This window comes from Haematobia irritans, chromosome 3, assembly GCF_050003625.1.
Source record: "Haematobia irritans isolate KBUSLIRL chromosome 3, ASM5000362v1, whole genome shotgun sequence".
NCBI lineage: Eukaryota > Metazoa > Arthropoda > Insecta > Diptera > Muscidae > Haematobia > Haematobia irritans.
Window position 1 is genome coordinate 71,662,143 of NC_134399.1, and position 12,798 is coordinate 71,674,940.

Sequence of the window (12,798 nt, forward strand, 5' to 3'; positions counted from 1 at the left end):
AAACAACAACACAGTCCATTTCGTTTATATCAAACACTGTTCTTTTCTGACTTTAGGTCTTTAATAAGACACATTTTACAGTTCAAAATTTAATATACTACAATGTAATGTTGAACATTTGTTCGGAATCTTCCGAACATATCTGGAATATATGTAAAAATAAAAAAAAAAACAAAAAAAACTTTGGTCGAAGCAGGGATCGAACCCACGACCCTTGGCATGCAAGTCGGACGTAGCAACCACTGCTCCACGGTGCCAAACTAAATGTTTGTTTCTGTTAAATAAACTCTGTTCATTCGGTTCGTGGGCGCCGCAAGCTATATAGATAGCTTATATGGACATTTATCTATTGATGGCCAGGGTTGGCCTGTCACAAACTGTGACTTTTGCGACATACGTTTGCGACGGTATAATACGTATGTCGCAAAAGTCGTAAACCTACTGTAGAAAACCAAATTTTGAATAGAAGAAATCCTGAACATTTTTTAATTTAGTTTGACAGCATTTGCTGTGAGTTTCTACAGAAATTTGTGAAAGTTTTCCCATGGTCAAGCCTATTTTCTTAGGTGGTATCGAAATTCCCGTTAGTGAGTGTGTAAAATACCTTGGAGTTATATTGGACAGGAGACTGAACTTAAAGCTAAGAAAGGACGAGGAAATCCACGGTTACCCTGTACTCGTGCAAAAAGCAATAGGGAAAATGTGGGGACTAAAACCGAAAATTGTGAACATTCCTAAGAATTGAAATTTCTTCACACCTACCATCGTCTTGGATATCATCGAATTCGCTGCCTAGCCGACGCGACTTGTTACTTTTTCTACATTTACGACGCGTATTGACGTTTACGACGTTTACAACTTTGCGACAGTCGCAAACCTAAAAAAGTTTGATACAGACCATCTCTGTTGATGACCATAACAGGTACATAGCTCAATGGTTAGTGTGTTGGCTTACAAAGTGCATGGTCCGCGGTTCGATTCTCCGTCCAGGCGAAAGGTAAACAATTTTAAAAATTTATAAAATCGTATAATTTCTTCTACATTGTTGGTATTACAGGAAAAGGTGTTAAGAACTAAGAAACATCGTGGATGTGAGAAAGATGTGAGGGAAAATGCAATTAGCAAGAAAACAATGTTTTTTTTTTGGAGTTTGTCCTTATGAAATTGTTTTTACATCCTGGAAAAGGATAAACGTTTATCACAAAAAGTATATACTTTTCTTCCAAATACACTTCCTTACAGCGAAAAGCAAATGAGAAACGAACTTTGTTTGTCTAAAATTTCGTTTGGGAGGAAAGAATTATTTTTTTTGCGTGTATAAAGATCTAAAGCCAATTCTATCGACTCAAATCCCTATAGGATGGTATACCATTTTCGACTTAGCTAAATTTAGTTTTATATCCCATTGAATTTTCAAAGTACTTTTATTTAAATAAAATATATGTTTTCATAACCCAACCATAAAATAGATTCATTTAACTCAAATATAAAATAAATTGTAATTTTTCAAATATTTTTAAATCATAAATTTTGCTTACACAAATAAGCGATTGCCCGGCTATCGTTTATTTGTGTAAGCAAAATTCATTTTATTGGTTGTTGCATGGTAATAAGAAGATGTTAATGTATATTAAATAGATTATACATGTTTGGGAATCAGCACTGATCTACAGTAATTGAAACATTACATATTAGCGTATATATTCAACATTTGGTGGTTAGCTTTTATTTATTTTTTTTTTTTCACTAATTATATTTATTTCTGTAGACTAGAGTTTCGATGAAATAAAACTAGTATATACAAATGTTTAGGAATAATTAGAAATAGTATGTCATTGAAAAAGGCAGAGCCAATCATTAGGGGTGGTAATTGGGGTAATTTTTGTACAATAGCAGGAATTCATGAACAAATACAATAGTAGAATATTTTTAGGCCACTCTAATGAGTCCTTAATCGATTGGTAATTATTGTTTTATTATTTTTTTCCGGAAGGGGAAAAGTAATCACATATATCATGGCTGACTATCACAAGGGCTCAAGGGTAAGACAATAGGAAGTTGATCATTGATTCGATTAACGAAGATATACCCAAATTAAACTTACCTGTTTGAAGGGTCTCATGCCTCCATTGATTCTCAAAGAATCAGCTGCTATTCCTGCTATACCATCAGTATCGGTAGAACGTAGCTGCTTTAATGAGACATTAGGAACGGTATGTGAATGACCACAGGTATTGTGGGCTCCACAGCAGACGGCACTGGTACTTGACTCGGGCTGAGAACTTTGACGAATAATCCTTGAACCATTTGTCGGTGATGAGGTGACCAATACAGGGGGTACATTATGGGGTAGGGCATTATTGGAGCCGCCATAGACGACCAGGGAACCACCCAGATTTCCTTGTTGAAAGGCACTTTTAACGCTATCACGTGAAGTTGAACGATCCATTTGACCTGTGGTCGATATGGGTGTGGTTGAGGCACGCCGACTGCAGTTTCTGCAAGCCCGGCAACGATTTTGGGCACTCGGAGACAATGGATTTGAGGCGAGATTCTGATATGAGGATGTTCCCAAATTTGTGTTGTTGGTAGTGTTGGTGTCCTGATACGAGCTATTTAAATTCGTTATTGATATGGTCGGTTGTTGTTGGTGCTGCAGCTTATGGGCTTTTGTGCCATGGCTTTGCGTCTGCTGTTGCTGCTGCTGCTGTGTCATTGATGTCTGCATGGATGTGCTGGGGGCCGATGAGGATAATTGCTGTTGCGATTGATGATGATTCGAATGATTCTGATTGTAATCTTGGTCCTCTTGATACACTTCAATGTCAGGCACTGTGGCTGGACGCAGACCCTGTTCGACATCTTCGTCCGATATAATTCTACCACCCACACAACTATTGCCTCCACCACTGCCATCACGATCGCTCTCATCCGAACCGAGTCGTGTTTGCTGGGACAATTGTGGGCTGGTCAGATATGTGGAAGTGCGATCCTGTCGCATCAATGTTGGCTTCTGCGATGTTGTGGAAGTCATGTTATTCGTTGTTGGTCCATTGGCTGAATTCATTTTGATTTGTCTTAAAACTGAAGACTTGCATTTGGTTTTATTCGAGATTAGGAGAGAATCGGTTTCATCGGAGCTAACATAACCGGAATTACTGGCATCGGTTAATTTTTGCATTGACATCTGAAAAACGAATTGAAAAGAAAATCGGAGGTTATTCAATAGGAAATAAACAAAAAAACATTGTACACTGAAAAAAAAAACCTAAATCGGCAAAATATTTGTTCAATTAAAATTAACTTGAATTTTAAAAAGGAATTTTAGTTAAAATTTTAATAGTTTTATTTATTTTGTTACTACATTCAAATAAAATTTTACTCGGATCCAAGGATGTAGAACTAAAGATATGGTTGCAAAATCCCCTATGTGCCACATATATCGGCGCATATCCCTGTAAAAGAGCACGAAGTAAGTGGAAAATTTTCTAAAAAGATCCAAAACGCTCAGACCCATAAATCAAACAAAAGTGTTTTCGCAAGGGGACATCGAATGTAAATTGGAAGTTATTCTTCAATGAGAAACCATTCCAAAGCAATCTTTATAATTAGGTCCCCATACACGCAAAGAAAAAAAAAAAACGTTTGGAAAACGTGTACCGAAAACGTTTTTCTTTTGTTAGAGTTTTTTGAATTGCTTCGAAAATTTTAAACTTTTATCCCCAAAAAAATTCGTTTGTTACAAAATTTTTATTTTTTTCAATAAAAAAAGTTATTTTTGAAACAACAACACAGTCCATTTCGTTTATATCAAACACTGTTCTTTTCTGTTCTTTAGGTCGTTAATAAGACACATTTTACAGTTCAAAATTTAAAATACTACAATGTAATGTTGAACATTTTTTCGACATCTTCCGAACATATCTGGAATATATGTAAAAAATAAAACAAAAACAAAAAAACTTTGGTCGAAGCAGGGATCGAACCCACGACCCTTGGCATGCAAGTCGGACGTAGCAACTGCTCCACGGTGCCAAACTAAATGTTTGTTTCTGTTAAATAAACTTTGTTTATTCGGTTCGTGGGCGCCGCAAGCTATGCTATATAAATATAACTTATATGGATATTTATCTATTGATAACCATAACAGGTACATAGCTCAGTGGTTAGTGTGTTGGCTTAAAAGTGCATGGTCCGCGGTTCGATTCTCCGTCCAGGCGAAAGGTAAAAAAATTTTAAAAATTTATAAAATCGTATAATTTCTTCTACAAATAGCAACCGAGATATTAACCAAATGGGGAGCGAAATTTTGAGACACATCAACCTACTGACAGACATCTACAAATGGTCCCCTCGGCCTCAATTCAAAAAATAAAGTTTTGATAATTTTAAAACTTTTGCAAAAATAACGCTACTTTTATAAAATTAGCAATTTTTTTAATGGAAAACTCACAACAATTATAAAACGAAAACAAATTAAATTCAGATATACATTTTTTGTTACAAGCCCTCAAAATACCACCAAGATAGCCAAAAAGGAAAACAATTGAAATTTTCACCGATTTTACAAACTTTTGCAAAAATTACACTACCTTTCCAAACTTTGCAAAATTTTATTTTTTGAACGAAAAACTAACAACAATTATAAAACAAAAAGGATTTGAAATTCAGAGACATATTTATTTGTTACATGTCCTCAAAGTGCCACTAAGTTCCACACAAAGCAAATATGATAACATTTAAGAAACAAATTAACAACTAATGTTAATTTCTAAAGTTTGCAGAATTTTATTTTTGTAGATGGCAGGTAACAACAAACATAAACTACCTACCTTAGAGACCATATACTAACACCATGTATCAAATTTCAACCGGATCGGATGAATTTTGCTTCTCTTAGAGGCTCCGCAAGCCAAATCTGGGGATCGGTTTATATGGGGGCTATATATAATTATGAACCGATATGGACCAATTTTTGCATGGTTGTTAGAGACCATATACTAACACCATGTATCAAATTTCAACCGGATCGGATGAATTTTGCTTCTCTTAGAGGCTCCGCAAGCCAAATCTGGGGACCGGTTTATATGGGGGCTATATATAATTATGGACCGATGTGGACCAATTTTTGCATGGTTGTTAAAGACCATATACTAACACCATGTACCAAATTTCAACCGGATCGGATGAACTTTGCTTCTTTTAGAGGCTCCGGAGTTCAAATCTGGGGATCGGTTTATTTGGGGGATATATATGTAATTATGGATCGATGTGGACCAATTTTTCATGGTTGTTAGAAACCATATACCAACGCCATGTACCAAATTTCAACCGGATCGGATGAATTTTGCTTCTCTTAGAGGCTCCGCAAGCCAAATCTGGGCATCGGTTTATATGGGGGCTATATATAATTAAGGACCGATGTGGACCAATTTTTGCATGGTTGTTAGAGACCATATACTAACACCATGTACCAAATTTCAATCGGATCAGATGAATTTTGCTCCTCCAAGAGGCTCCGCAAGCCAAATAGGAGCGTCGGTTTATATGGGTGCTATACGTAAAAATGATCCGATATGGCCCATTTGCAATACCATCCGACCTACATCAATAACAACTACTTGTGCCAAGCCGATAGCTTGTTTCGTTCGGAAGTTAGCGTGATTTCAACAGACGGACGGACGGAGGGACTCAGAATTTCACCACGACCCAGAATATATATACTTTATGGGGTCTTAGATCAATATTTCGATCTGTTACAAACGGAAGGACAAAGTTAATATATCCCCATCCTATGGTGGAGGGTACAAAAACAGTAGCGCGACGAAAAATTGAAAGATATAATTTGTTTGGAGTCCATTGTAAATTATACTTTTTGGACAGGACAGGACAGCCCGATATTTCAGGCTCACTTAGACTATTTAGTCCATTGTAATACCACAGTCGTGAACTTCTCTCTTATCGCTGAGCATTTGCCCGATTCTATGTTAAGCTCAATAACAAGGGACCTCATTTTTATAACCGAGTCCGATCGGTGTTTCACATTGCAGTGAAACCTCTTAGAGAAGCTTTGAAACATTCAGAAATGTCACCAGCATTGCTGAGGTGGTATAATCCATCCAACCCACGACTCTGTGTATGCAAGGTGGGCATGCTTACCATTGCACTACGGAGGCTCCCACGGATTTTTCTTTTTGAGTAGAAAAATCCTAAAAATGTTCAAATTTATTATATTCTGCGCCACACTGTGGAACAGGGTATTATAAGTTAGTGCATATATTTTCAACACCTAAAAGGAGACGGGAAAGACACGTGGTGTCTTTGGTAATAATGTTTAGGTAATAATGTCAGCCTCTGAGTCGATCTAGCCATATCCGTCCGTCTGTCTGTGAACACGTTTTTGTGATCAAAGTCTAGGGCGCAGTTTTAGTCCAATCAACTTCGAATTCGGCACAAGTGTGCGTTTTGGGTCAGAATAGAATCCTATTGAGTTTGAAAGAAATCGTTTCAGATTTAGGTATAGCTCACACATATATATCTTTCGCACGATGTTCACTTCAGAAGCTACAGTTTCACTTTGATTTATGTGAAATTTTGCACACAAAGTAGAATTAATATTCTTACTGTGCGTGCCAAACTTGATTTAAATCAGTTCAGGTTAAGATATAGCTCCCATATGTATCTTTCGCCCGATTTACAATCATATGACTACAGAGGCCATAGTTTTATTCCGATTTACGTGAAATTTTGCGCAGGGATAGAATTAACTCTCTAACTGTGCGTGCCAAATTTGGTTTAAATCAGTTCAGATTAGTGCCCAAGCCCGCTTTTAGGTGGGGTTCATTTAATAAGGAAGCTTTTAGTAAAACACACCTTAAGACAACAAAAATGGGCAAAATAAAAAGAAAACTTATTTGAAACTATTCAAGAGTCTTTGCAGCATATGCTGAATTTTATCGTATACATTTTTCTTACTTAGTTCTCTTGCTTTTGTATAGTTAACATTGAAAATTTAATCAGCTGGCAAAAAAAAGAAATAAAATTGGGGCATTAGAGGGTTAATATATAGCTCCCATACACATCATTCGCCAGATTTAGACTTTATGAGCACAGAGAACATAGTTTCTCTCCGATTTAAGTGAAATTTTGGACATGCAGTAGAACAACCATTCCTACTATACGTGAAGAATTAAGTAGAAATCGGTTCAGATTTAGACATAGCTCCCATATATATTTTTCGCCTAATATGTACCCTACGGGAAATACAATTTATAACCACCGTAGTTCAAAATTGCACCACAATCAACATTATAGCAATGTGTGCCAAATTTGGTCAAACTCGGCTCAGATTTAGGCAAAGCCCCATATATATAATTTCCGATTTAGGTAAAAATGGTCAAAATACACCTATTTTCCTTGTAAAATCGAAAAAAATCTAAGTCGAAAACTTATAAAAATGACTCAAATTTTTCTAAAAATCATATATATATGTATATTATCGACCAATAAATCATACATTGATTTTGGGAAGTTGCCTAAAATTTTAGATGTAAATGTTTCCCAAATTTTGTTATTAACATTGTGTTCCGTCACTGGTCGTTATCCAACTTAAATGTAAGTCTATATTTTGTATATGTATATGGGAACATAAACCTTTATATAGCACTCAACAAATTTGGAGGTATCGGAAATGTAGATCTACAAATTGGTGCAGGGTATATTATAGTCGGCCCCACCCGACTTCAGACTTTCCTTACGTGTTTTTTTTTTACTTCGAAAAACACCACCACCCTACACAAAATATTTTACTTGGACCATTCGTTATTTTACACCATCCACGTTTTTTTCACCCCATTTACGGAAAAAGATTAAAATTCAAATATTTTTTAAATAGAGTTCTAGTCAGTTATTTTATTTTTTCATTCGAAGTTCGATATCATAGATTATAAAAAACAAAAATTAAAATAACAAGTATATACAGCAGTAAATTCGGCCGGGCCGAATTTTTAATACCCACCACCATGAATCAAGTATAATAGTTTACTATGAAAACTCTTCGTCGTAGTGGGTTACGTGATAATATATAGAATTGTCTGATGACAAATCTTCTCCCAAACGAGCCAGCTCCCGAAGACAAACTTTAAAGATTCTACCTATGAAGACCAGATAAGATTCTGGATTTATGAGAACCAATTTTGTTTGAGTTTTAGAGAAAATATAAACATATCGTGTATATGTTGAAATTACGCCTTGATTTAAAATCTTAAATCTGTAGATTTTTCCGCATTTATTTAAATACGATGAGTAAAATCTGGAACTTTTACTTTCAGTTTGAAGCAATTTTCATGATCAGTGCGCCTGCTATACCCTGAAAGAAGTGTTTTCTTTTTTGAGAAACGTAATTTTAGACAAGCAAAGTTTTCTTTTGACACAAATTTTAGAGACAATCGTTGAATAAACGAAAATACTTTATAAGAAAAGGATATTTCGTTTGTCTAAAATTTCATTATAGATTACTAATTTCCAGCAAATCGGATAAAAACTACGGATTCTAGAAGCCCAAGAAATAAAGCCGGGAGATCGGTGTATATGGGAGCTATACCAAAACATGGACCGATAGGCATCATTTGCTACTCACATATTTGTGATCTTAAAATACCTGCAGATTTTCAATTTCAAACAAATCGGCCAGAAAATATAGTCTCTAGACGCCCAAGAAGTAAAAATCGAGAGATCAGTCTAAATGGGGGTTATACCAAAAAATGGACCGATATACCTCAATTTCGGCACTCTTATTTGTGGTCTAAAAATACCTCTAGATTTCGAATTTCAGGCAAATCATGTAATAAATACAGTTATTGTAGCTCAAGAATTTCAGGCAAAGCGGATGGTAAATATAGTTTCTAGAAGCCCAAGAAGCAAAATGGGAGATCGGTCTATATGGGGGCTATACCAAAAAATGGACCGATGGGCACTATTTTCGGCACACCTTTTTATGGTTCCAAAAGAACTCTAGATTTTCAATTTCAGGAAAATCGAATAGAAGTATAGTTTCTAGAAGCCCAAGAAGCAAAGTCGGGAAAGCAGTCTCTATGGGGGCTATATGAAAACATGGACCGATGAGCACCATTTTCGGCACACCTTTTTATGGTCCTCAAATACCTCTAGATTTCCAATTTCAGGCAAATCGGATGGTAAATATAGTTTCTAGAAGCCCTAAAAGCAAAATCGGTATATCGGTCTATATGGGGGCTATACCAAAACATGGACCGATGAGCACCATTTTCGGCACACCTTTTTATGGTCCCCAAATACTTCTATATTTCCAATTTCAGGCAAATTGGATAAAAACTACGGGTTTTATAGACTCCGAGACTCCAAATCGGGAGGTTGGTTTACATGGGGGCTATATCAAAACATGGACCGATGTGGACAATTTTCGACACACCTCTTTATGGTCCCAAAATACCTTTAGATTTTCAATTTCATACAAATCGGATAGAAAATACTGTTTCTAGACGTGTAAGAAGCAAAATCGGGAGATCGGTCTATATGGGGGCTATACCAAAACATGGACCGATGCGAACGATTTTCGACACACCTCCTTATGGTCCTAAAAAACCTCTAGATTTTCAATTTCAGACAAATCGGATAGAAAATACTGTTTCTAGACGCCAAAGAAGCAAAATCGGGAGATCGGTCTATATGGGGGCTATACTAAAACATGGACTGATACGGACCATTTTTGACACACCTCTTTATGGTCCCGCAATACGTCTAGATTTCCAATTTCAGGCAAATCTGATAAAAACTACGGTTTTTATAGGCCAAAGACCCCAAATCGGGAGGTAGGTTTATATGGGGACTATATCAAAACTTGGACCGATATAGCCCATCTTCGAACTTGACCTGCCTGCAAACAAAAAACTAATCTGTGCCAAATTTCGGGACGATAGCGCCATTATTGAAGGCTGTAGCGTGATTACAACAGACAGACAGACAGACAGACAGACAGACGGACATGCTTATATCGTCTTAGAATTTCTCCCTGATCAAGAATATATATACTTTATATTGTCGGAAATCGATATTTCGATGTGTTACAAACGGAATGACAAACTTATTATACCCCCGTCACCATTTATGGTGGTGGGTATAAAAATTGGAGCACATATGTTTTTTCCGCTTTCGAAGCACTTTGCGACATGTCCTATTTTTAACGATTTTTTTATGTTTAACCCCAAGGTACAATGAAAATGTGGATTTGAAGATTTTTTCATTAATACTGAAGAATTTTTGATATATATTAAAACCAAATTTTCCTAACATTTTATAGAATTTTCCTTTATGTAAAACTGTCCATTTTTACGTCAAGTCACGTAACTCTAATATTACATTGCCATGAAAAAAATGCAAATGACGTTCGTATTATCTTTGCACTTATGACAAAATTTTTTTCAAAGTATGAAATACAATATTTTTCAGTGTATCAGAAACATGTTCTTTGTCACCAAGATGCATTCAATATAGCGAGAAATGTTCCCCTCGGAGATTTCTATAACAAATTTTACATTTCTGTCTTTTTACTTGCATTCTTTCTAAAGCTTTCGTAAGATATATACTTGAAAGACAAAAGCAAAATTTTTCAAGAGAAATTACACTAATTTTGGTGATAAAATTTCATACAAATATTTTTGGGGTGTAATGGAATATCTTTGGAAATACTCGTATATTAGTTTTCCGTCATGTTAGAATTTTATTCCGGTTGTTTTTTCATCGTACAAATTTCTTTTAAATGTTATTTACAACGAAAACAGAATTTTCCAGCAAATGAACTATTGTGAGGAGGACATTTGCAATAGTTGGTCACAAATATGTTGCAACATTTTTTTTTTTTTTTTTGATAGTACCAATATACTCCCACCCCCACTTCATATTTTGCATTTCATGACCTATTTTTGGGGAATTTCTCGGAAGCTCGTTTCGACCATTGCGATTCTGTTGAACACATAGAGAAATGCCATCATTCCACACAAACATACTAAGGACAGGAGCAAACATTTATCATGAAAACACACATACACACGCAACTACAACATATTTCCCATACAGTTGAATTGACATACATTCGCACTTATGTATTCATGAAACATAACTATAAAATATTTTCCAAAAAAAAAAAAAAAAATCGCATATGCCATTTGTAACTTCTCTTGCTCTTCCGTTTCTTTATGAAAGCACATTAAAATAGCTACAACATCTACATAGCAACACACCCACCCACTCTCGAATGTGCAATGGAGATAACTTTAGGCGATTGCTTTGTGTGTGTGCGTGAGTGTATGCCAATCGTTTGTGCTTTAGTCGTGAAGGAACTATCACCGAATATTGCACTTGCATAAATTCTGTAAATGCGGATACGGAAATGGTAACAAGCAAAAGACGTTCAAATGCTACTGTATGTGGCTGTGTTTACTGGATAAATGGTAGGTGTTGGGGCTTTTTTCAAAAAAAAAAAAAAAAAAAAGAACTGCAGTTGCTTGAATAGTAGCCGGTGTGGAAACAATACAAAACTATTTTTTCCTTTATTCGATTCCTTTGACAACATAACATAGTTCTCTTAGCCTAATATTTTCTTGAAAGTGAAACATTTGTCTTTGAAGCTGTTTTTTGCAACGTTGTTCTCCGTGCATTCCTCATAATGTTGATACATTTTTTTTGCTCTCTTCACTTCACATTTTGTGTATGCTCCACTTTGAATTGAAAGTAACTATAATAAATTGTTTTAATGTTGCCTTGCCACTTTGCATGTCAAATGACAATTACGTTTCATTGCTTTTTGTTTTGCATTTTCACTTAAAACTGGGTCGTTTGTAGGTGTTTTGTATGCAAAAATTACTGGATACACTTGCCAATATTAATCAGATAAACAATAACATGTTACACGCAATTTCCCAAGGGAATTGATAATTAATATTTCACACAAAAATTCTTTGAAAATGAAATTTTTCTGAAATTGACGTTTTGTTCAAGTGGTAACGTTAACAAAGGTACATTACAAATCTGCACTATATCAGAATCTAGATCTCTTAAAATGATTTTTATTTGAGTTATGGAAAAATCTTAAGTTTTGGTCCAAGCATACAAGAAAATCGGAGGAACCTTTTAGATGATATGAGATCAAAATTCTATAAACTCACAAAAAAGTTTACTTGGAGCCAAAGATTTTGACCTTCCTTTAAGGATTTTGGTTGTGATTTCGAGCCAAAGATGCGGTTTAAAATAAATATTTTTTTAGTGACCTTTGTGGCTTTAAAGCTAGGATCAATAAAATTTAATTTTGGATACACCGAAAAAAGTAAACAGCTTTATTGGAAGAATAAACTAACTCGTACGAAAATTGAATTAAATTGTATTCAACATTTTGAGATTTCCACAAAGCGTTTTTAAAACCAGGAAAATTTAACACCCTGTTGTACTTTTTAAATGCAGTTCACGAAATTATACCCTCTCATAGATGAAAAAAATACCTAAAAGTAAAGAAGAAAATCGTTGTCGCCATATCATTGCAATTTTAACTATACTGTAGTTCATTCTTACTATTTTTGTGACTCGTAAGAAATTTTTCATTTGCTTTAGTTCATATTGAACTTATGTGTACGGTCACCCACGTTTAGTTCATAAAATATTTGGGACATACTTAAAAAACGAAAATTTCATTAGGCTGTGGAAAATTTTGCAAAAAATAATAAAATTTAACTACTAACAAATAATTTTTTTACAATAAAAATAAGTTAA

General features: G+C 35.1%; 1 protein-coding gene across 1 annotated transcript in view; it reads right to left on the minus strand.

Annotated features, from left to right (window-relative positions):
- Positions 1-12,798, minus strand: part of SK (small conductance calcium-activated potassium channel) — a 966,885-nt gene that overhangs the window by 592,064 nt on the left and 362,023 nt on the right. The window contains exon 3 of the mRNA XM_075300451.1: positions 2,105-3,187. Within this exon, the coding sequence (XP_075156566.1) occupies positions 2,105-3,187 (1,083 nt within the window). The remainder of the gene's footprint in view (positions 1-2,104; positions 3,188-12,798) is intronic.